The sequence below is a fragment of the Populus euphratica genome, unplaced genomic scaffold (genome assembly GCF_000495115.2).
Source record: "Populus euphratica unplaced genomic scaffold, PopEup_1.0 scaffold79.1, whole genome shotgun sequence".
Taxonomy (NCBI): Eukaryota; Viridiplantae; Streptophyta; class Magnoliopsida; order Malpighiales; family Salicaceae; genus Populus; species Populus euphratica.
The window spans coordinates 432468-455921 of NW_011499959.1; the positions used below are offsets into that span (position 1 = coordinate 432468).

Below are 23454 nucleotides of genomic sequence, written 5' to 3' on the forward strand. Positions count from 1 at the left end.
GGTTTATTTAAAGTCTGATGGTCAATTAATTAATTTCTTCAGCCCCTTACTCTGCTGCTCTACACCCGAAATAGCTAACTCCGTGTATAAGAATATTATTACTTCTGATAATACAAAATTCAGCTCCGGTATTGAAGACAATGAGCGTGATCAGTGTTGCCAGAAAGTGGAGTCCGATCGCAACCAGTGCCATGAACCAAAAACAATTCGCTTTGCAAAGCACGGGTGGTTGCTTGTCTCTCAGGGAAAACATGTTCTGTTTTTCCTCAATCCTATAACAAATCAAAGGATTGATCTTCCCGAGTTACCTCGAAGTGAATTTTTTTTTGATGGATTTTCCTTTTCAGAATCTCCAACATCGCCTAATTGCAGAGTCCTGGCCATCCATGTTCAAACCTATTGGGTATACCCTACCTTCATTCGTCGCGGCGAGGACAGTTGGACTTCGGATCCAATTCACATGGAATCAGGCTTCGTTCCATCTTATGGTAGCCCAGTCTTTCACGAGGGATGTTTTTATTTTTTAGGACAGAATGGATGTCTGGCTGTTTTTGATCCAAAAATAGACGATGAAGAGGAAGAAGAAGAAGAAGATGATGATGATGATGATGATGAGGAGGAGGAGGAAGAAGAGGAGGAGGAGGAGGAGGAGGAGGAGTTGGATAAGTGGGCTGTGCTTGATAATCCTGGAAATCCATGTACTGGTAGTCCCATAAGCAATTGCTATCTAGTTGATTGTGATGGAGAGCTAATGTCAGTTTTTGTGGGTTACATGGGACAATGGGTTAGAGTTTACATGCTTGAACCTTCAAGTATGGTTTGGAAGGAAACAAAAGACTTGGGTGATCGCGTGCTTTTTTTGAGCCAAATCGGATCAGGGCTGAAAAAGACAAAAGACCTGCAAGTTCCAGGCTTGGAAAACAGAATTTATTTTCCTAGGTTCAACAAGAAGGATGGCACTTGTGCATTCTATGATCTTTCGGCAGGTAAATTTCACACTTCTTGCAACAATCATGGCAGAGAAGATTATTATGGTACCACAACTTTTTCGGATTGTGCATGGATTGAACCCAGTTATCGCATGCTCACTGACCAAGAGCTCGACTGGCTACATAAGGAGGCATCATGATGTTATCATTGGAGATGGCTCGGGCGTGACACTAAAGCATTGATAATGAAGAAAAATGTACAGCGAATCTGCAAGCACAGATAATAAAGTACATCAGGCTACATTTTATCCAGCAACAGTATCAAAGCACAAGTACACACCAACAAATAAGCAATATTGTTTCAAAATCAAGACATACGAAACACTTCCATGGAGAATCAAAACTTATGTTGCTAGCAGCACTAGCATGGTTCAAATCATGGCCTACAAAGGGGGTATAACTCGCAAAAAATTAAGTTGTCTTTGCTCCGGGAGAGCTTATGGTCATCCAGAGTTTCCCATGCAGCAAGTAGAACAGACAACATACAATTATTGCTTCTTCTCTTCTGCCTTCCTTGGCCGTGAGGAAAAAAAAACAGAGAATTATAAAAATGTAAAATAGAGGGAGGTGGTAACATGTAAATATGCAAAAGAAAGCATGGATCACGGAAAACTAGGAGAAAGGAGTGCAGAAAGAAGATGCAATCTCATTGTCACCTCATTACCAAGTGTAAGAGCATCTCCAACGGGAGATGCGTTTTAGAAGAGCAATATTGATAATATGACTTTTTAAATAGTGTAGATATAGTTTTTTTATTGATGTGTATTTCAATGGTAAGAAACTATTTAGAAGAGCCAATTATATTTTAATATATTTGATATATAATTATTTTAACATAGTTTATTAATATTTATAAAAATAAGAAATTAATATCTTTTTAAGAGCATCTCTAATAAAAAAATATTATATTGAAGAGCCAAATAAAAAAAAATAGCTTTTTAAATAGTAAGCATAAAAAGAAGCTCAAGTTGGTAAGAAAGTTGGTAAAAAAGCTTGAAAAATTTGAATCCATCTACATTAAAAAAAAACTCAAGTTAAAACTTTACAAGAGAGTATAAAAGAAGTTTGCATTCAATGTCTAATAATTTTGTAGTTTTCATACATGCGAATTAATAATAAGCATTGCCTCCTACTTGTTTTAATATAATAATTTGACTATTTTTTGAAACTAAAATAGAATCGATATATTAGTTTAATTGCATTTTCAAAAAGACAAAATATAATTGACCTCAAATTAAGACATACAATCAAAAATAAATTTTAAATATGTAACTCAATCTTTTTATCAATATCAACTACCATTATTAATTCCTCTCAATTTTATCAAAGATAACAACATAAATATAAATTGTCTTCCTTAATCCATATTAAAAACATAAAAAAAAAAAGAAATAAAACTCATCACAAATATTAAATTAACAACAAAAGGTCTAAAAAATCAAGAGATATAAAAAAAATAAAAAACTTTTAAACAAGCATACCTTTTAATTTCAGCTAATTAACACAACCGATGTTAATAATTAACCGGAGAATAATTGATTCTTGTTTTTTTATAAAAAAATTTGAGAGAAGGATGAGGCACAATACAAAAATTTAAAACTACAAATTTTTTCTTCATGTATTTATAAAAGATTTTTTTTATATTTTAAAAAAAAAATTATTGACCAACGGCTATAAAAATAGCCGTTGGCCAATGACTATTGTTTTAGCCATTTCTACAGTTAAATATAGAAATAGCTCTTAACAAAACAAATAGCTAAAATAGCTATTTGTTTAGCTTATCCATTATAACATGAATAAAAACAAATAAATAAAAAAAATAGTTTTAGCTTTCCATATAGCCCGTACGTTGGAGCTGCTACAAGGGGAACGGAACAAGTGGGCAGTAAGAAAAGGCATTGCTTCGTGAATGACGCCCTTAAGCACCAACTCCTATTTCTGTCATTTCACAACCTCCTGCCTCATCTTTTTCTTGATAAGCAACCTTTTCTCATAAGGAACAAGATTCAAACTGGATGATTAGAAGGCAATTCACACCACTAATTGACTGCCTAACTTCAATGAAAGCATGAGTTATTGGAGCCTCTTTTTTAATGCAATTAAACTTGGCCAATGAAGTGGGCTGGCTCCGCTCCTTTTCCTTTCCTTTTCTTTCTTTGTTTTATAATCTTATGAATTAAGCAGTTTTATTAATAATATTAAAAGACTTAAAGAATACAGATGATTGGCAAACACCCAATCAGTCAAAAACCCCATAACTGAACTGACTTAATATGGTAAAAACACCCACCCCAACCAAGACAGAACTTGTCAGCACCTAAAAAGCACAGAACCTTTAAAACAGGCTCTCTAAGAGAGCTCGTGAAATCACTTGAAGCAAACTCAACATCTACAGCCAAGCTAATGCATTAGTCACTCTTAACAACTCATGCCAGATGAGAAATTTGGAGAAACACACACACCAGGCTGTTAGCACATACACAGATAGGAGGAGACATTAATTCAGTAGCAGCGTTGTCACACAGATAGAAGGAGACATTAATTCAGTAGCAGCGTTTAGGTAAATCTTCCCATAAAAGACTCTAGCATATGCCGCGTTTAGCCTTATAGCAGCAGCAGCAGAAGACGAAACACACAATTCAACGAGAATTTTTGGCACTGTTAAATGTCACAATCCTCATCATCTAGATGCATCCACGCTGACACAAAAGACGCAAAAGGCCAGTACCTGTTATCTTTTCGAACACGCATTTGTGATTCACAATGTGCCTTCTTATCCTGGAAAATCCTTAATACTATCGTCCATATATCATGTATCACAGGTCCATCACTCCTTTCTTCCAATTCAACCAGTGACCCAAAATTAAGAGTGATACTTTTGGTTCCTCAACAATTTGAGACATCATCAGTGATTCATTCCATTTACAAAATAAGTTATGATAAACTACAGAATAATTGTGATACTTCCCGCTACCCAAATGAAAACTACAGAATAATGGAGTAACAGAAAAACTCACCACCAGTTCGACAAAATGTCCAAACGAGAGCAAAAACACTACAAACTAAAAACAAATACAACCAGCAAGCACTAACCTTAGTACCGGGAGCAAACTGGTGGAACTCTTCTTCAGGGATAATAACAGGCCACTTCTCTCCAGCCTCACGAAACATTTGCTCGGTTTCAAGAAGCTGACCCTTTTCCAAAATCATGGTCCTAATGGCCTGTGCAGGAGTAGAAGTGGCATCGAAAGCTTCCACGACGCCGTTGACGAAAGTGACAGTGATCTGTGGTGGGAAATCGTCGGTGCAGCGCTTGACAAGAACCTGGCAAGCAGGGTTGGATTCTTTGGCCTTGCGGGGATTGCATTGAGCTAAGAACTCCATACATGAGGCTACGCGTGGGTCTAGTGCGTTGAATTCAATTTTTGCCTTTGAGAGGAACTTCAACATTTTTTGTCTTCTTTCTATATCTTTCGGAAATCAGCCAAATCTGTGAAGGTTGCCTGTTGGGGTTGAAAGGGACAAGCTGAAACCCAGCGCCGGCGGTATCTGTATTTGCACTCGCTCAGTGTTTCAAAACCACGCCACTCCACGCCATTTTAATGTATGCTAGCATATTGATCCTGGCTTCCTAATTTAATAAGACAACGATCATCAGGTTTCATCTTATACCGTTTTTTTATTTATTAAAATGATATTATTTTAATTTTTTTATATAAAATAAAACATTTGAAATTATAACTTTTTAGTTGGTATTTTTTAAAAAAATAATTCAAGAAACAAATCAACTCTTAAATTTACGGAATTCGAGATTTAAGTTGCATCCCACATTACTATAGTAGTATGTGATTCGAAAATTTGTGGGAAGCATCGATTTTAGATTTTAGATTAATACATCACCAAGAGATTTCTCACCTTTTCACATAATAGACGTATTTCACTGTATTATTGCTGTCAAAGAGCATATTTACTAGTTAAATCAATAACAATTTTTTAAGAAATATAAAAGGTATAAAGAATATATTAACTATGATGAGCCTGGCAGCAATTCAACTCTATTAGGTCCAGTTAGTACCAAGACCCAATGTTATTGGACTTTGTTAGGCAGCAAGTCCAAAACTACTGGGTTGTGCTGAATCCTGGTGGGTGGCCAGGTGAAGAGGATAAAAAAATTCAGCCATCTCAACTTTATTGAGTTGTAGTGTCAACTGGCCCAATGTTAATGGGCTCACTGGATGGCTGGCCTAACTCTATTGGGCTTTGTTCAGAGAAGTTGAAAAGGTTGGATCTTTCGTCTTTTTATACTGCTGAGAGGGAATTGTATTTGGAGCTTGATTGTCCTAATCTAGTTTGGTTGGGCATTGATTGCTTTGAGATGGGGCAGTTTTGTGTTAAGAATCTGTCTTCATTGATTGAACTCCGTACTTCTATTGTGCATAAATTGAAGTACTATGGACACTAGTTTAAAGTTGTGAAGCAACTTCATCGAATTGCACACATCAAGCATCTCGCGGTGCAAAAATTGTGGCGTAAGGTATGGCTCTGCACCTTTTGTGTATGTGTTCACGTTTGTATCTGTTTCATAGGTTGATTTCTGTCATTATAGTTTGGAAAATGTTACCAATTTCGGTAGGTTCTCTTCTCGTTATGTAAATGTCAAATGCTTCTGAAATCAGGGTTTGAATCGTCTTAGAGTGACTGTGGGAAAGTGCATTATCTAGAGGTGGAAGAAAGACTAAGAATAATGTTCCCTGGCTTGCTAAGAAATGTTGAGATAAGTCGGACTGGCAAAGTCTCTGGGTTACATTTGAGATTTTCATGAAATGTTTTGTTCATCATCCTTACGAGGTTTGTTTTCTGCTGGATAGATCATCTTAAAGGAGCTGATCAGCCGGAATGGCTATGTGACATTTTTGTCAGTAAAATTTCCCTAGCAACTAAATGAACTCTAAGCTCACAAAATTGTAATCAATGCTCTGATATGTCCTTTAGGAAACCAGAGGTCGAGGACATGGTAACAGCTCAGTTCCATTCTATAATCCTTCTCTGCATTCATTATATTGCCTATCCATTTTTGAGGATCCATTTTGAGTACCAGAGATTCACTGTGTGGACTGTGAAGCCATTCATGTGGCCAGAATCTAGGAAATTATGTGGAATGTGTTTTGTATAATATGTTTGGCTATCAGATTCTTTCCACAAAGTAGTGAAAAGGGCTCTGCGTTGCCTGTTGAATACTTTTTTTAATCTATTAAATTCAAATCAACATGTATGTTTGGCAGTTTGTTTTGTTTGAAAACACTTCTTGAAAAAATTTGAATTTTTTTTATTTTGAATTAATATATTTTTAATATTTTCAAATCAATTATTTTAATATGCTGTTTTTAAAAATAATTTTTAAAAAATAAAAAAAACATTATTGACATACTTTTCTAAATAAAAAATACTTTAAAAAACAAATATAATTATACTTTAGAATTTAATTTCATTTTTAAATTAGTCACTAGCTCTGGTATTTGGTTGGTAACCTTAAGGTTTTGAAATTAACATCCAATTTCTAAATCTAGATTTTTTTTTATAGACTCCTCTGGTTTTTTATTATTCATAAAAAGTAGTGCTTCTACCGGCTAGTGTGTTAGAGATTTGAAGCATATATGGTACCCTAGTAAAGCAGGGTTAAATGACTTTCATGTTTGTATTCTGTTTGTGTTCAGGTTTCTATGATCATTTATCATCTCTTTTAAGAATTTTTATATGCATATTGATTTCTATATTTCTAAAGAAAACAATAGATGTGTAATATATTAGAAACTAGTTCAGGCTTTTTCATTAATGATCCTTGCAAACTATTATTATGTTATATATGCATATCATGAAACTAATCATACAGAACCTAATATTATAGGATGATTATGTCAAGATTAGGAGTTCTAATAGTCACGATGAGAGAGTTAAACTGCTATGAAGAAACCTAATTAGATTGGGCTCAAAAGCTTGTGCCTCTAGCACATTAAGATGCAAGTTCCCAAGTTTTCTTATATTGAATTTAGCAGCAAAGAAACTACATGTTAATAAGTAAATGTTATGATTTTAAACTAATACGCATGTTCTTCCCCACTAAAAGTAAGTTTTTAAGAACAGTCAGGTCAGGTGATGTTAATACTGTGTTATTCCTCTAGATATCCTCCATCACTTCAAAATAATAATCAACTAAATAATTATACAAACAAGAAGCTGTCACTTTTAATTTACGAGATTCAACTAAGAATTAACATGCATTTATTATTTGGTTTAAATAAAATAACAAGAAAACAACATCCATTATTTGTTAATAAAATTTGTTGCCTCAGTTGCCAAAAATGGCAACTCCCAGTTGATTATTACAAGAAGCAAAAAACTAGGCATTTAGGTCACTTCAACTTCATGCATTTGATTATTTGCCACGTGTTATTATACCATACATAAATAATGCACTGAAATTTGAAAAATATAATATCATTTTGCTAAAATTTAAATTAAGTGTTACCTGACATTTAGACTTGTTTAGGGAAGTGACTGCGATTCTATAGTTTTATATGAATTGGTTTTAAGTTGTGGTGTTGAAATTGATTTTTTTATATATAATTTTACTATTGTTTTTTTAATGTTTATTAGGAATAGATAACTTACCTGTCATTTTTTTTTTTCAAAAATCTTTTTTTTTTGTTTTAGCTTTCTTTCTATCCTCAATCATCTTGTTGCAATTATATTCTCGCTGAAGAACAAGTAAGACCTTGATGCTAACACGATTGCATTTAAAACATGACTTGTTTAGCACTATTTCAAGTCTTAATTGGTTTTCAAACATCTAACACAATTTAAATTTACTATTATGAAAATTAAATATTAAATTGAAAGTAATATTTAAATTTCTAAATAAGTACTTTCAATTTAATGTTGGGTGGCTTGTATTAGAAAATGAAATATTAAATTAAAAGTAATATTTTATTTTTATAATAATAAATTATATTTGTATTAGATGCTTGAAAATCAATCAAGATTTGAAATTGTGACAAATAAGTTATTTTTTAAATACGGTCATATTAGCATCCTAACCTTACTTATTGCTCAGCAGCAATTTAATTGCAACAGAGTGATTAAGAATAAAAGAATAAAAGCTGAAAATACAAAAAAAAATCACTTTGTAAAAGAAAAAAATAGATAAGTTATTTATCTATCCTAATAAACATTAAAAAATCAACTTAAATATTAAGAAAACAATAATAACATAAAAAGATTAACTTAAATACAATCGAATCACAATTCAACCAATTCATATAGATAGCATGTGATTTAATTTTTAATAAAATGATATCACATTACCAGGTAAATAATTGAAATATAGGAAAATAAAACGCAGAACTAAACACTACCCAGAAGAGGAAAAGAAACTCAATAAATAAATCTAAGCCTAAATAGGTTAAACAGAGAGTAGATACGGAAAACCAAATAGGTTAAAAACATTTTAATTTTTAAAAAGCAATTATAATGAATTAAAAAAATATTTTTTATTTTAAATTAGTATTTTAAATTTATTTTAATATGTTAATATAAAAAATAATTTTTAAAAATAAAAAAATTAATTATTTTTATAAAAAACAAATATTATGAAAACCAACTCTTATTACACTCTAAAGTTGGTGCAGAAACGCAGCCTAAACTGTGTTTTTAAAAATTTTAAAAAATATTTATTTATTTATTTAAAATTTAAAAAATTATATTTTTAAATGATTTTAATATATTGATTTTAAAAATATATTTTTAAATCCTTCTTTATACTGATTTATCATTTAAATTTCTTTTTTTCTTTTATAAAACATTTTTCTTTTTGCTTTTATGCCAATTATATTTACTAGTTCGATGTTTGTGCTACACAATAGGTTTATTTTTTATTTCATAAAAATTACTATAAAAATTATAATATAAAAAATATTTTTTTAATATTAATAATAATTGTTTTCCAAATTTATGAATTATTCTATTAATAATATAATAATATTTTTTTATATCAATACTTTGAATTATAATAAAAATAATAATATTTTATAACAACCTAAGCTTGGAGCATCTACATCCATATTAGGGTTGAGGTTAGACACATCCACGCACAAGCCCACGAGAGGCTAAGAGGTGTCCACCCCAACCCTAAGGTGGGCTTGGAGCCATCCATACCTGTCCCCAATGCACACCCACGTCCATCCTCAACTTGGATGAAAAATGTCCATGCTAGCCCAAAGGTAAGTTGGGATGCATCCACCTCAACCTCAAGGAGGACGACAAGCTTCTATACCCAGCTACAAGATGAGTTTGGACAAGTCCACACTCATCTCCAACATAGGCGAGGAGCGTCCACATCAAACTTAAAGATGGGCTAGGACACGTCCACCCCAACTTTGAGGTGAGCTTGGAAGTATTTACACCCAATCCCAACATAGACAACAAGCGTCGAAGCCCAACCTTAAGGTGAGCGTGGACGTATTCACTCTCAATTCTAGGATTGACCTAGAAGTGTCCACACCTAACCTCAGCCCACCTTGAGGTTGAGTGTTGACTCTCCTCGCTCATCTTCGGGTTAGGCATGAACTTTACAGCCCTAACTTGGTTTGGGGTTAGGCGTGGAAAGGTCGACACCCAACTGCAAAATAGGCGTGAATTTCTTTGAGTCTAATTTCGGGTTGAGCATGGATTCTCCATACCCAACTTAGGTTTGAGCTTGGACGTGTCCAACCCCACTTGAAGTTAGATGTAAACTCGCTTAGATTTTTAATAATAATAAAAATAAAAATAATTATAACATAAATAATATTTTTTATCATTAAGTATTTTCATAACAAATGACTAAGGAACAAGCACAACTATAACAGTGACATTTTAGCTTAATTTTTTAGTTATATGCACAATGCCATGAACACTCTTTAAATTCTACCAGTCATGTAATCCCGCTCTCAACAGGAATAAAAAACATTTTAGACCGAATAAAAAACCATATAATATTAGTTTTTTTTTCTTTTTTTCATTTATAACTGCTCATACGGTAGAGCAGCAAAGCATGCGCCGAAATACACAATCAGTGAATTATAGATCAACAAGAGTACAAACCTTACTGCCAAAGTCTCGCACACCCTATCCCAGAAGTTCATGATACCAGAACCAGTCAAAACACCGGAGCCACCTTCCCTTAGGATAGATAAAATCAAAAGCCCATATGGAATGAACATGGAGTTTATGAAGTGTAAATTTCAACTGGCATTGCCGAATAGTGGGCAAGAAAGGTGAGATCTTGCGTAAGTGTAGGTATTTTTACCTTAGTAACTAGTAATAATACATGCCAAGGAGTTTTTGATGGAATTTCCGTACACCAGGATAACATCATTTTCAATTGATTTCAGTTTTTATTAAAAAAATAATCAAGTTAAAATTAAAAAATTTTGGTTTGATTTAATTTTTTAATTTAACTTATTTTTGGATTTGGTTTTTTTGTTTCAATCTTATAAAACCAAACCAAAATGATCAGGTTTATATTTAAATTATATATTAAAATTTTATTTAATAAATTTTATTTTTTTATTAAATTGATTTTTTAATATTATATTAAAACCTAAATAATTTAAGAGTTTAAATTTTAATATTTTTATTTAATTAATTAAAAATAAACATAAAATAGTATATACATATACAATTTAAAAACATACTTGAGAGAGCATGTTAAAGAATTATATCTCCACTGTTTAATAAATTTTTTAAATTATTTTTAATTGGAAAGTATTAAATTAATATTTTTTAAGTGTTTTTTTAATAATTTTTATTTCATAATATCAAAATCAAAAATTAAAAAACATTACTTTTTAAAACTAAAACAAAAATATATAAAAAAAATTAAAAAAAAAATCACGACAGCAAAAAGCCAAGAACTACAAAATTGTAAAGGATGCTGTAAGCTGCCGATTGTCCGGTCTTTTAAACCAATGGAACAGTTAACAGGAAGGATTGCGCAAGGTGGGTTTGCTGGACGGTCCAGCCTCCAAGTCATGATGGTATTTGTGTGCAGTGTTTTAAACCCAGCTTGGTCCCAGCTTGGTCCGGTGGATTGATCAGGGACCCAACCGATCCAAAGCTGGAACCAGACCGAGTTGATGAAAAAATAGGATAAGCCATAATCTGGCATGACCTGGCAGGCCTGATGAGTTGACCTGAAAACCCGAACGATTCAGCAAAATTTGGTCAAAAACTCAGTTACAACTTATTAATTTTTGTTTTTTTACTAAAATGATGCTGTTTTGAATTTTTTTAAAAAAATAGAAATTGATCCGGTTAAAATTCAGTGACCCGATCAAAACTCGAAACCTGAATCTTAAACCAAACCGGCTAGTAAACTGGATTTAAAAACTTTGGTATGGTTGAAACATCTTTCGAAAGGCTCGAGGAATTTAATATGGGCCATTTGCCGCTTTAGCAAAAGCCCATATTTGGTGCTGCCACTCAGTGGGCTGCTTGTTGCCTCCATCCGAAAATATTCTAATTTGCGAGGGAATATTCTAATTTGCACAGTAAATTTTTGAAAGGGGTTCTCTGACCACTGACGTTGTGACGGTGGCTTTTGAAAAACGTGTAAAAAAGGCGATGATTGTGCAGTTGTTATATTTCCAAATTTCTTTGTCAGTCTTGCTTTTCATTAACTCCGATGGCAAAGGCGGGAATTGATTTTAAATCGGATAAGTTAGATAATTAGCACGCAAAATATAAACAAACGGTGAGTTAATATTAGATAAAAAAATTTGGTGAAATATTATGGTTTAAAAATATTATGGTTTAAAAATATTATAGTTTAGAAAATATAATATTTAAATAATATTATGCTTGTAAATCGCAATATTAATTATAATTTTGTTGTAGTTTTGAATCAGGAATCCAGATATTTAATTAGAAATAATTGAATATAATTATAACTAAATTGTAAAATTCATATCAAATAGAATCAGATTATCAATATTTAATGTTAAAGAAAAATAATTAATAATTAAACATAATTTATGAAATAAAATCTGAATAATATTTACATATTAAATTGCATCAAATCAAACTTGAATTCATAGAAAATTAATATAATTTTAAAAAATATTAAATTTTTGAACTTAATAATTTAATGAAACATGTAATTCGTTATGCAAATATCACATTCATACTTTTTTAATTAAATCATTGGATATGATTAATTATATTATTAGTTGATTCAATGATATACACAAAAACCTTAATTTAATAGCTTAACATCAATCAATTAAAGCGCAATATATAATCAATTAAAATAATTAATTCATAATTAATTTAACTTGTTATCTTGTTCAATTATATAAAATTAATCCTAATTCATGATATTTTCTAATTTAATGTTTTTCAACATATTTTGAAATTCAACATGTACCATAAATTTAACATGAACAATTATTTTATTTCAACCAAAACAAATATAAATTCATAATAATATAACATGTCTACTTTTTTTGTTGGGCTATAAAAAGAGTTGGTGTGGTGATAGCAGCAAAGGTGGCAGTAACAAAGACAACGATAGATTTTTAATGTAAAAACATCAAAAAATACTCAAAAATTATGATAAAAAAAAATTTTGTTTTAATAGAAAATTTTAAGTGTTATGTAGAGAAAAATTAAGGGTGTTAGTAGTATTTTAAGTAAGAGAGACAATACATGTAAGTTGTTATTTTTTGATATGAAGAGTTTAGATTTTAATTGATGTCATATTTTTTAAAGCTCGTCATCTTAAATTTTTACGTTTTAACAACACTATATTTAATAGTATTATGCTTTTTTAATAACAATATTTATCAAAAATCATGTTTTTTAAATACAATATAATCAAAATATATTATTTCACCAATTCTTTTTAAATATATATCATTCTATCAATTCTACTATGTTAATTTTATAAAAAAAAATATTAAACTATGGCTATAACCCTCATTGGCTATTGAGCTTTTAAAAATGTTTTTGCTTCAAACTAATATTTTATTTTTATATTGTTTTAATGTGCTAGTATTAAAAATAAATTTTAAAAATTATATATATATATATATTATTTTTATACATTTCTAATAAAAAAACTTTAAAAAATGATTATTTTTACAATATTAAGCACACCCAAAACCGCCTCGTAGGTAGTTAGATCTAGGAAATTCGGGACTTGAAGACTGGTGGCTTTTGTTTTACTGGAAAAATTATTCTCACAGCTTTTGTTTGTCCGCACTAATTCCTACAAATTATTTTTGTTTAGATTTTGATTTTATAAAAGTTAAAATATTTTATTTATTTATCTGATATATAAAAATTAATTCCACAATAATTTTAATCAAATACATGTTTTTAAAACCTATCCTTTTAAAATCACAACAAAAAATGTTTTTCTTCTTAAACTTGCTTCTTTTAAATCATAATTTACAAGAAATATACATATAGAGTATATCTGTCAATGTGATGCCTAGCAAAAGCAAGTATGATTTTAGAGTTGAATCCATATCAAATTTAAATTGAATAAAAAATATATTAACTTGGTAAAACTAGTTAATTAAACCAGGTCTTTAAGATTCAATTAACTTGATTAAAGTTGATTATAAAATGATATGGTTAATTCTAGAAACATTTTAAAAAACAAAATAATATGTTTTAATGAAAATAATTTATTCAAATTTACCTATAATTCATGGTCATTTTCGGTGAACGTAGGCGCTGTCTTCAAGGCACGCCCTCTGGTTTGTAACTGTACGGACTACACGACAAAACAAAAACCTTGAAATAAAACCAGAGAGAGATAGATGTCGTGTTTCGCGAGGAAGCGTCGAGAATGCCATCACTTGCTTTCTGCAGGATCTGATTAGTACAGCAGCAGTTTGCAGAAAGAAGAGTTGGAGCAGAGAGTGAAAGAGAGAGTGATTTCCCCTTCATTTTTCGTTTTCAACCAAGATATTTTTCACTCTTATATTTTACCAAAAAATATCTAATATACATCCTGGCTTAAATTAAATCTCATCCTATTTTAAGGGTATAATTTAAGTAATTAAATTTAAATTTATTTTTTAAAAATTATCAGTTTAAATCTTATAAATCTTAAAATTAATAAAAATTAATAAAATTATTAATTTTAAAACCTATAAAATTACTTAAGATATATATATAATCTTAAAACAAACTCGTGCTATGAGATTTTTGTTAGTTTTAATAGAATAATTTTCTGTAAACCCATGTAAAAAAATTGTAATTTGAATTAGACAATGGTGAAAAAATTATAAGAAAAATATAAAGAAGTTTTGGAGATTGAATAACTGAAAAATTCCGAATGTAAAATTATTGTATCTGGACATTAAATTCTGATTTTTCGTTTTATGATTCTATTTTTTAAAAAATAAAATATTATTTTATTTCTGAAAAATACTTAATTATTTTCAATTTTTTATCATAAAAAAGCAAGACTAACAATTTTTTTTTCAGTTTATGTTTTGAACTCCGTTTTTAAAAAAACTTAAAACGAAATTCATATCAAACCTCCCTTCAACTAACAAAACACTGCCACCAAGAATAACATCAACCTAATTTTTATTTTTATTTTTATTATTATTATTTGTTCAGAAAGGAGATTTGAATTATCGCAAATCTGAAAAGTGATTATTTTTAATGGAAGTTAAAAAAGCTGCTAATCAGATCCTAACCTCACCAGGCTTCTGTTTTCGCTCTTTATTTCCACCCCACCTCTCCCCCAAGTGCAAACCTTTAGGCCCACTGTACAAACCTTTTGGGCCCACCACACTAAACCTAAATTTCCACTCGAAGCCTTCAAATTAAGTCCTAACCAAACCCAATTTATGACCTAAATTATACCAACAGGCTAGGTCCGCTAGGAGATCATTTGTTTCTATTTTATAAAAAAATTATTTTGTTGTTTTAAATTATTTTTTATATTTTTATATAGTTTTGATATGCTTATATAAAATTTTAAAAAAAAATAAAAAAATATGATCATATATTTATAAGTAAAAAATATTATTAAAAATAATTATTATTATAACATTAAATAATTTTTAAAAATATTTTCATATTAAAAACATAAAATTAATAAATTTTCAGGTCAAAGCAGTTTTAAAGACATAGAAACAAAGTGACTCTAGCTTTGTAGATACATTGCACTGATATTGCATCTAGGAGTGGTTAATATAATGTTCTAAATAAAGGGCAGACAATGATCAATCCTTGATTGGAATTCAATTCAAAGGGCTGAACTCCTCTGCGATTGCAATCGAAAATGATGTCTGTCTTGTCATGGGATTTCACTGTTATGGATAGATAGACGGGAGATTCAATCCAGTTGTAAGATTGACACTTCAAATAAAGTGCATGTACTGCCTCGGAAAGAAAATGTAAATCATGCAAGTCTAGGTAGGCCACTCTTTATTGCATTTTCTTTGTATTCTTGCTCTTTTTTATGTTTCATTTCGTGCCTATAATTGAAATAGGTTTGATTTGTCCTTGCCACGCTATGCTCTCCTGAATTATTGGGCAAATCTCACATCAATAATGCAAAAATTAAATGTCTTTAACTTTGAGCGAAAACAAATACGATCCCATAGTGTTTTTTTTCACAGAGAGAATTATAATTAAATTTTATTTTTAAAAAAATATATTTTATGAATTCAGATAAATAAGTAAAATTCTGACTATTCCAAACTCTTTTTAAAAAATATATATTGTGATTTAAACTTAAAATTTATTGTGCGAATCTCAAGCACTCTAAAAATTAAATAATTTAGTTTATTTAATTTAATCAAATCCAATAAATCTCTTTAACAAAGTGAGGCTTGACTGCATTAACTTTTTAAGTTTTTTTTTTAAATGACTCATTTAATCAAAAATATATAAAAACCTCCCAACCTCATCATGAGATTTAATTTACACAACTTTGGACAAAATTTGGAGCTTGCCAGCCCATGAGGAGAAAATTACAAGTCATGCCAGAGATGAGAGAGCATAGGTAAGCACCTCTTAATTGTATTATGAGCTAGCTTTAGTTTGCCCCGCTACACGACGATCTCTCGAATTATTAGGCGAAAGCTCAGCACATGGGACCAGCCCCGCTCCATCCAATTTAGTTGACCTCTGAAAACATGCGGCAACTTAAGACACCTGGCAGATATGAAATCCACACGTCATCCAATAACCTGAATTTATTAATATATCCTCTTGTAAGTGGGGCTTTATCAAATTATCAAGAATCCACCTAGAAACTCCGGTGGACAGGAGCTCATTTTCTTGAAAAATAAATTAAACTGAGGCAATGTTTATTTTTTTAAAAATAATTTTTATTTTTTTATATTTATTTATTATTAAAAAAAATTTAGATAAAACAAAATTTAATTTGATTTTCAAAAAAGTATTTTTTTGAAAATTTTAAATAGAAAAAACTTTCTGAATATTATAAAAACATTTAGAAACGTCACATTATTTACTAATTATATCAAATCTAACCCTTAAATTTTTAATTGATATATATATGTTATTTTAAATATTTATTATTTTATTTTATTTTTAAAAATTTATTTTTTATATTAATTCTGATTTATTTGCTTTTCTTTTGTTATTTTTTTATTAAAAATTTTTATGTATTAAATTTGATCCTTATTCTTTTAATTGATAATTATTTTATTTAAAATAATTTATAAAATATTAATATTATTATTTTAATTTCTTCATCTTTTATTTTTTAAAATTTGATCTATATTATTTTGATTATTATTTATTTTATTTAAGATAATTTATGACATTATATTTTTTTTAATTTCATTTTTATTCCACTTTTTAATTTGTAAGATTTATTTTTTATTATTTTAATAAACTTTTAAAAAATAAAATATTAATAAGTTATTTATCAACTCATTTTTTATAATATAATTAAACATCATAAAATATTTTTTAATTTATTTTTAAAAAGTTTATATAAAAAAATTATTTTTCAACAACCTACTAGCAAGACAGGGCTAAAAGACATTTTAGCTAGTAATAAAAATCCAGTATCAGCAAAGGGTAACGCATATACATCTTAATTAATCTTTTTAGAGAGCTGGCTGGAGCGAGTGTTTCAGAGAGCAGCATATTTATGTATATTTCATTTAAAAAATATTAAAATATTTTTTTATATCACCATATTAAAATAATAATTTAATATCTTTTTAAATGAAAAATATTTAGCGTTGCAATATCATACACATGGAAGTCGCCATCCTCGAAGCCACTTGTTTGGTTTTATATTTGATTGCGATCTAGAGCAGTGATTTTACTCGGGACACGATACGTTAATAATGTAAGGATTTTGATGAGTGATCTCCCCCCCTCCAGACACCTGGATAGTATGTGGAGAATTTAAAGCTGCTAATCGACATTCAGATTAGTGATAATTTTCATCATGACACTTGGAAAAGTGGGTTCAGAATTTCATTTAGGTCAAGAATTTCATGTATTTTTACACGACAATAAGGTGTGGATAATGAAATTAAGTTAATGTTTGGTATTGGGGTTTGTATAAAAAATAATTTAAATTTATTTTTTGTATTTCAATTGATTTGGTATATTAACATTAAAAGTATTTTTTAAAAATAAAAATTATTATTTTAATATAATTTTAAATAAAAAATATTTTAAAAAATAATTATAATCACACTTTTCGTATATCCTCCAAGGTATTTTGTTTTTTATTAAAACAAAAAAAATTATATGATTAGATTTTGAATATATAAATTTTAATAAAATCACAAAATTTACTTTGAAAACAAGAAATCATTTTCACCTTAATTTACATATAAATTATTTTTAAAAAATATTATTTAATCATTAATGAAATGATTGTTACATTAAGATATGAAAATTTTAAATATTTCTTATTGAGATTATTTAGTTTATATCTAGTATTATAATGCATAGTATATATTTAGCTTGGAATTTCCATCCCATCAAAAGTTTTTGAAAAGAATTTTTTATCATGAAAACTTGTTTAAAATTGTAGTTGTTATTGTTTTTTAATGTATTTTTTATTTAAAAATATATCAAAATATTATTATTTTTATTTCTTAGAAATTATTTTTGATATTAATATATCAAAAATATATAAAAAAATAAATTTAAAGAAAAAAATAACTTTTTTAAAAATGTAAAATAAATAGGCCTAACAAAAACATGTTAAAAAAGAAGAAGAAGGGGATGTCTTTAAATAAAAAAAAATAAAATCAAAGATTATCCTACGGCACAGTCCCCGAGAAGAGAAGAGGAAGGGGGAAAAGTTAAAGTAGTTTTGATTCTTTTCCTTAAAAACAAAAAGCACTTCATGTTCGATTGCAACTTTTGATAACTCAACCAATAACAGGATACCAGGTGGAAACCTTGAGTACAGGACCACGGATAAATGCTTTTCGAACTTTAAAGGAAGTAATGAGCGAAAATGACTTTTTCCTCCCCCACCCCCCTCCCTCCCTCCCTTTACTTGCTTGGCTTGGTATGTCCTTCCCTTTCCGAGCAACCACCCCTCTCCCTCCCTGCTTGGCTTGGTATGTCCTTTCCTTTCCGAGCAACCACCCCTCTCCCTCCCTCCGATAGATTGACACGTAAGGAATGGTCATTAATTAGTGGATAATTATTAGAGACGCCTCACCTAGTTGACATGGCACGCACTCTTTCGTTTTTCTTTCCTTTCAAGACTATAAAAGTGTTTGGGATTAATGTGTTTTTTTATTTTTAAATGTGTTTTAAAATATATTTATTTAAATGAATATAAAATTATTGTTTTATTTTTTCTTGATAACTTTAATATGCTGATTTTAAAAATAAAAAAATAATTTTAATATATTTTTTAAAAAATAAAAAATAATTTGTACTATAATATCAAAAACATTATAATTAATGGAAAATTATGGTGTAAAATTTTCATAAATTTGCATCTAATAGTAGAAAAAATGGAGTATTTAAAATTCTTTTAATAGGAGTTATTTGTTGAGATAAAATTATGGTGTAAAATCTTCATAAATTTGCATCTAATGGTATGCAATTAATCAAACCTTAATTATATTCGGCTGCTTGACATCAATGCACTCTGAGAAATGGACACTTTTTTTTATCTCATGAGAGATTTTTTTTCACAGCAACAGTAAATTCCAAAGTGAATTTCATCTTTTAAATTTGTAAAAGAAGGCTGAGATCATGGAAATACAGTTTATGTTTAATGCTGTGGTGTAAAATATTTTTTATTTAAAAATATATCAAGTTGAATTTTTTTAATTATTTTTATATTAACATATCAAAATATTACTCTTCAGCACTTCTGGATCCTGTGGATACTCAATAAAAGATAAATTTTGCTGGTCAAATGAATCAAAGAGACAGGAAAATTAATTTAAAAAATAAAAATGTTAATTTGATGTTTTTATAGATTAAATGCGTTTTAAAAATATATATAAAAAAAACTGCATTTCTAAACACTCATGGGTGACCAGAAGATTTGATGGTCCCAACATTCCTATCAAATTTTTATTTTCCAAAACAAGAGAAAAATAGGATTTTGGATTTGAAATCATTACAATCGATGGAGACATTTCGACAAAGACAATACGTACGATTGTTATTGTTATTTCTAGGAATAGAAAATACAAAATCAAGAGCGTGTGCTTGAATTGGTTTGATTTTTGCCAAATGTTAGAAAGTTACCAAATTAGCCAAGTCAAAAGAAGGATAAATTTGAATGGGTCTGGGGTATTTTACAATTTTAACCCAGTTTGGTAAAAATATTGGGAAAATAGTATAAATTGGAGAAATATTTAAAAAATAGCACTGTTTTAGCACGACCATAATTCTGGATATTGGTTTTGCATCGATCATTGTTGGAAATAACGATTGATTATTATTGGAAATAACAATTGTTTGCTCAGGAAATCAAAAGTAAAATTAATTGACAAGTATCAAAATCACTATAAAATCCCATAAAGATTCAATGATCGCTATATATATTGAAAATATAATGGTTAATAAATAAAATGAAAGATAAACTAATTTGGTATAAAAAATATGTCATTAGAGACATATATAAACTTAATTTTTTCACGTGATTGATATTGTTACAGAAATCTTAACAAGATGATTTTTTCCATCCCTTTTCTCTTTGTCATGCGAGCTTATTGTCTTTTTATCCATTAATCATTGGATCTTGAATATTGTATATTGACCATTAAATCTTTATAAAATTTAATGTTGATTTTTGTATGCATTGATTAATATGCACAAGACATGCACATATGATATCCAGGTAGACAACCATTGTTCTCAGTCACGATTGTCACATGACCAATATTTAGAATTACGGGCGTGTTGAAATCGTGTTATTTTTTAAATATTTTTAGAGCTTGTATTATTTTATCAAGATTTTTTATTTAAAAAAATCTATTAACTGAGCAATAATAATAACATGGATGAAAGTGGATAGATGTAGTTTCTAAAAATATGGCGATAATTGTTTTTAAAAAAAAATTATTCTAAAATATATAAAAATAATATTTTTTATTAGCTATTAAAAAATTATTTCTTTGATATCAACATATTAAAACAATCTTAAAATACATAAAAAATAAAAAAACACGGCTTTAACTGCAAAAACACACAACACCAAAATCTTAATGTGTTAAAAACCTAATCAAGTAATTTTATAAAAGAAAAGAATTTGCTTTGGATAGGTCAGCATGAAATAATCAAGGCATCTCTTATAGGGGTATTTTCATTATACTATACTCTAAGACAAGTGAATTTTTTACTGTGTATTTTTTTTTCAACTTGGTCCTCAAGCTTTGTTTTTAAGCATTTTTTATTTAAGAAGTAATTGATTTTAAATTCTTATAAAATGACAAGATTGGAAAGGGGGGGATCAAAATGAAAAACATAACAAACATGGATAACATGTATAAGCTTTTGAAAAATGTACTTTCATCCTTCAACTTAAACAATCAGGTAAATTATACAATTTCAGCCCCTTAAAATTGTTCCAATATTGTTTTGATACAGATGCATATTTTTGTTATTTTTTATCTCCAGTTGAGAGAGAATAGAAAGGAGGTCACTGGATTTTGATGACAGGAAGAAAAACTTGTTATTAGCATTGATATAAACTATCAAAATAGGAGGTTTTTATATTAAATTATTCCATTTAACAAGAAGAATTCATATTATATGATTTTGTACCTTAAAAATTTGTGAATAAATAGATCTGAACACGAGTAGATTATTGGTTTTGGGTTAAATTTAGTTTATAATGCGGTTTTTGAGATTTATTTAAAGCTATGAATAGGTTTGTCATGATTTGTAAGGTGTTTTTATAAGTGTCATGGGCCAAAATAGATCTCAATTTTCCAACCATTAAATTGGCCAAAAATTAGAAAAGTCGGCAACGCATTATTTGTATTTTTTTTTAAGCGAACAAAATGTTGTTTGCCCTAGGTGCAAATTAAAAAAAGGAGCCCTAGTAGTGTAGGACCTAGTTAAATGGGTCAGACGAGTTGGTCTGACTTCTTAGGCCCGACGACATTTGACCCCTTTTCCCTTTATTTTTTTTTTATCTCAATTGATGTTTTTTTAAATAATAATAATTATATTTACATTAATATCCATTCACTCTTTTATTTTGTTTAGATGACCTATTTTAAATAATAATGATTTTTTTTGTTATGCATTTAATTTTTAGAGAGGTTTTTCTAATTCATGTATGATTTTGTTTTTATGTTTTGTATGGTAAACTATATTTTGAAAATAACAACTATTTATTTTCAGATAATATTTTTAAGCATAGTCTTGCATGCTATTCCTTTTATTTTATTCAATTAATTTAAATTGTTTATTTATTTGTATTATTGTTAGTGTTATGGTTTTCAAGATTAAATGTTCTGATTTATATTTGTTTTTTGATTTTTCAAGTTTTATTTTCAAATGTTATTTATTTATTAATCTATATAATTTATTTATTTATTTAATTATACGTGTGTATAATACTATTATATAAAAATTAAGAAGAATCATTCCCAAGATCTTATTTTATTATATAAAAATTCAAACAAGCCAATATTATTTATCTATCTATTCCTGGAATAGACAGGGAGGAGGATCAAAATACCTTATTACACGTTTGTTCTAAAAACCGAAACATTTCGTACACGACACTCATTTCAAGCAATCCTGGGAAAGATAGAAGGCAAGCTTTCGAATTCATAAATATTCTGGTATCCCTTTTTTGGCCTTCTTCAACCTCGTAACTACCAATACCAAACTCACCCAATTCCTTAATGGCAGCATGGTGTCCTTCACACGGGACCAGCCCTTCCATTCAAGGACAGTTTAGAGTTAAGACTCATAATTCATCACCTTGTCACATGGTTAGGCACTTCACATGGAAAAACAAAGGGAAAGGAGATGGCAACGAGCTACATTTCCCCCTCTCCTGTCCGTTTGGGCAGGCTTGACCCAAACCATTTACCTACTTGCATCTCATTTGATATGGACTGCAGCTACTTGCATAGATGAAAACCAAGAGATTAATATTAATAATTTATATGAATCGATTATACCTGAATGAATTCGTGATTATTTGAGTATTAAAAAATTAATTTAATTATAAATTATAAATTTTAATATAAATTTTTAAAATATAATTTATATTATTTTCTAACAAATAAATTTTCAGTTAAGTTAAAAACTCAAGTCCTAGAAAAAAAATATTTATCTTTTCTCAATTCTCTAAAAAATACTATCCAGGTCTTAAAAAAAAGGGTGAGTTCAGTAGAATCTAAAAAAATAATTATTTTCATGTATTTTAAAATAAAAAATACATAATATTTTAATATAATATAATATAAGATACAAAATAAATATGTGAGTAACATTTTTTTGGTTATTGAATTTTGAATCCTTGAGAAAAAACAGCGGAAATAAAAAGAAAGCAAATGAGGTTTCTTTTTGGCTCAAGAGTTGCTTGCTGTCTAGAATTTTTATCATTAAATTGGACAGTTAATTCTACTTTAATGGATGGTTTATCGATGTAACCGAGGAAGAGTGAGAAAGGGTAAAAATAATTAAAGCAATGATGAATTAAAATAATATCTACTCTGCAATTTGAGATTTTTTTAATTAAAATTTAAAATACAATTTATTATATCAATCGATAAAGAAAGAAGAAGGAAAGCTAACGCAGAAGTAGATTAATTTGTGTACAGTTGGAATACATGTTGGCGGTAAACTAGCTCATTACTTCAACAGCCCCCTCGAAGCTCAAGGCAGCCAACAAGCCGTTGCCACGTGCCACCCCACCTACTACCCTAGCTAGTAGCAGTGGCCAAACCACCCAACCCAA

At 28.9% G+C, this 23454-nt stretch overlaps 1 protein-coding gene and 1 long non-coding RNA gene across 6 annotated transcripts; one reads left to right on the top strand and one right to left on the bottom strand.

Moving 5' to 3' along the window:
- Positions 1-930: 930 nt before the first annotated feature.
- LOC105138557 (uncharacterized) lies at positions 931-4664 on the bottom strand. Of its 5 annotated transcripts, XM_011044677.1 has the most exons (4): positions 4083-4664; positions 1472-1507; positions 1360-1372; positions 1207-1322 (listed from the first exon to the last, which is right to left on the bottom strand). In XM_011044677.1, the coding sequence occupies exons 1-2, from the start codon at positions 4437-4439 to the stop codon at positions 1478-1480; spliced, it is 387 nt and encodes a 128-aa protein (XP_011042979.1). In that variant the 5' UTR covers positions 4440-4664; the 3' UTR covers positions 1207-1322; positions 1360-1372; positions 1472-1477. The 5 variants fall into 5 exon arrangements, with proteins under 5 accessions (XP_011042976.1, XP_011042979.1, XP_011042980.1 ...); XM_011044678.1 differs by having other exon boundaries at positions 1270-1372; XM_011044676.1 differs by having other exon boundaries at positions 1270-1385; positions 1458-1507.
- Positions 4665-5251: 587 nt separating this feature from the next.
- Positions 5252-6236, top strand: LOC105138556 (uncharacterized). The gene is made up of 2 exons (XR_844800.1): positions 5252-5523; positions 5666-6236. It is a non-coding gene; the product is annotated as an uncharacterized LOC105138556 (long non-coding RNA).
- The last annotated feature ends 17218 nt before the right edge of the window (positions 6237-23454 follow it).

Coding starts and splice junctions, on each gene's coding strand:
- LOC105138557 (XM_011044674.1), bottom strand. CDS start 4,439: ATGTTGAAGTTCCTCTCAAAGGCAAAAATTGAATTCAACGCACTAGAC. Junction 1,198..4,082: donor AGTTTGCTCCCGGTACTAAG/GTTAGTGCTTGC, acceptor CTGTGCTTGCAG/ATTCGCTGTACATTTTTCTT.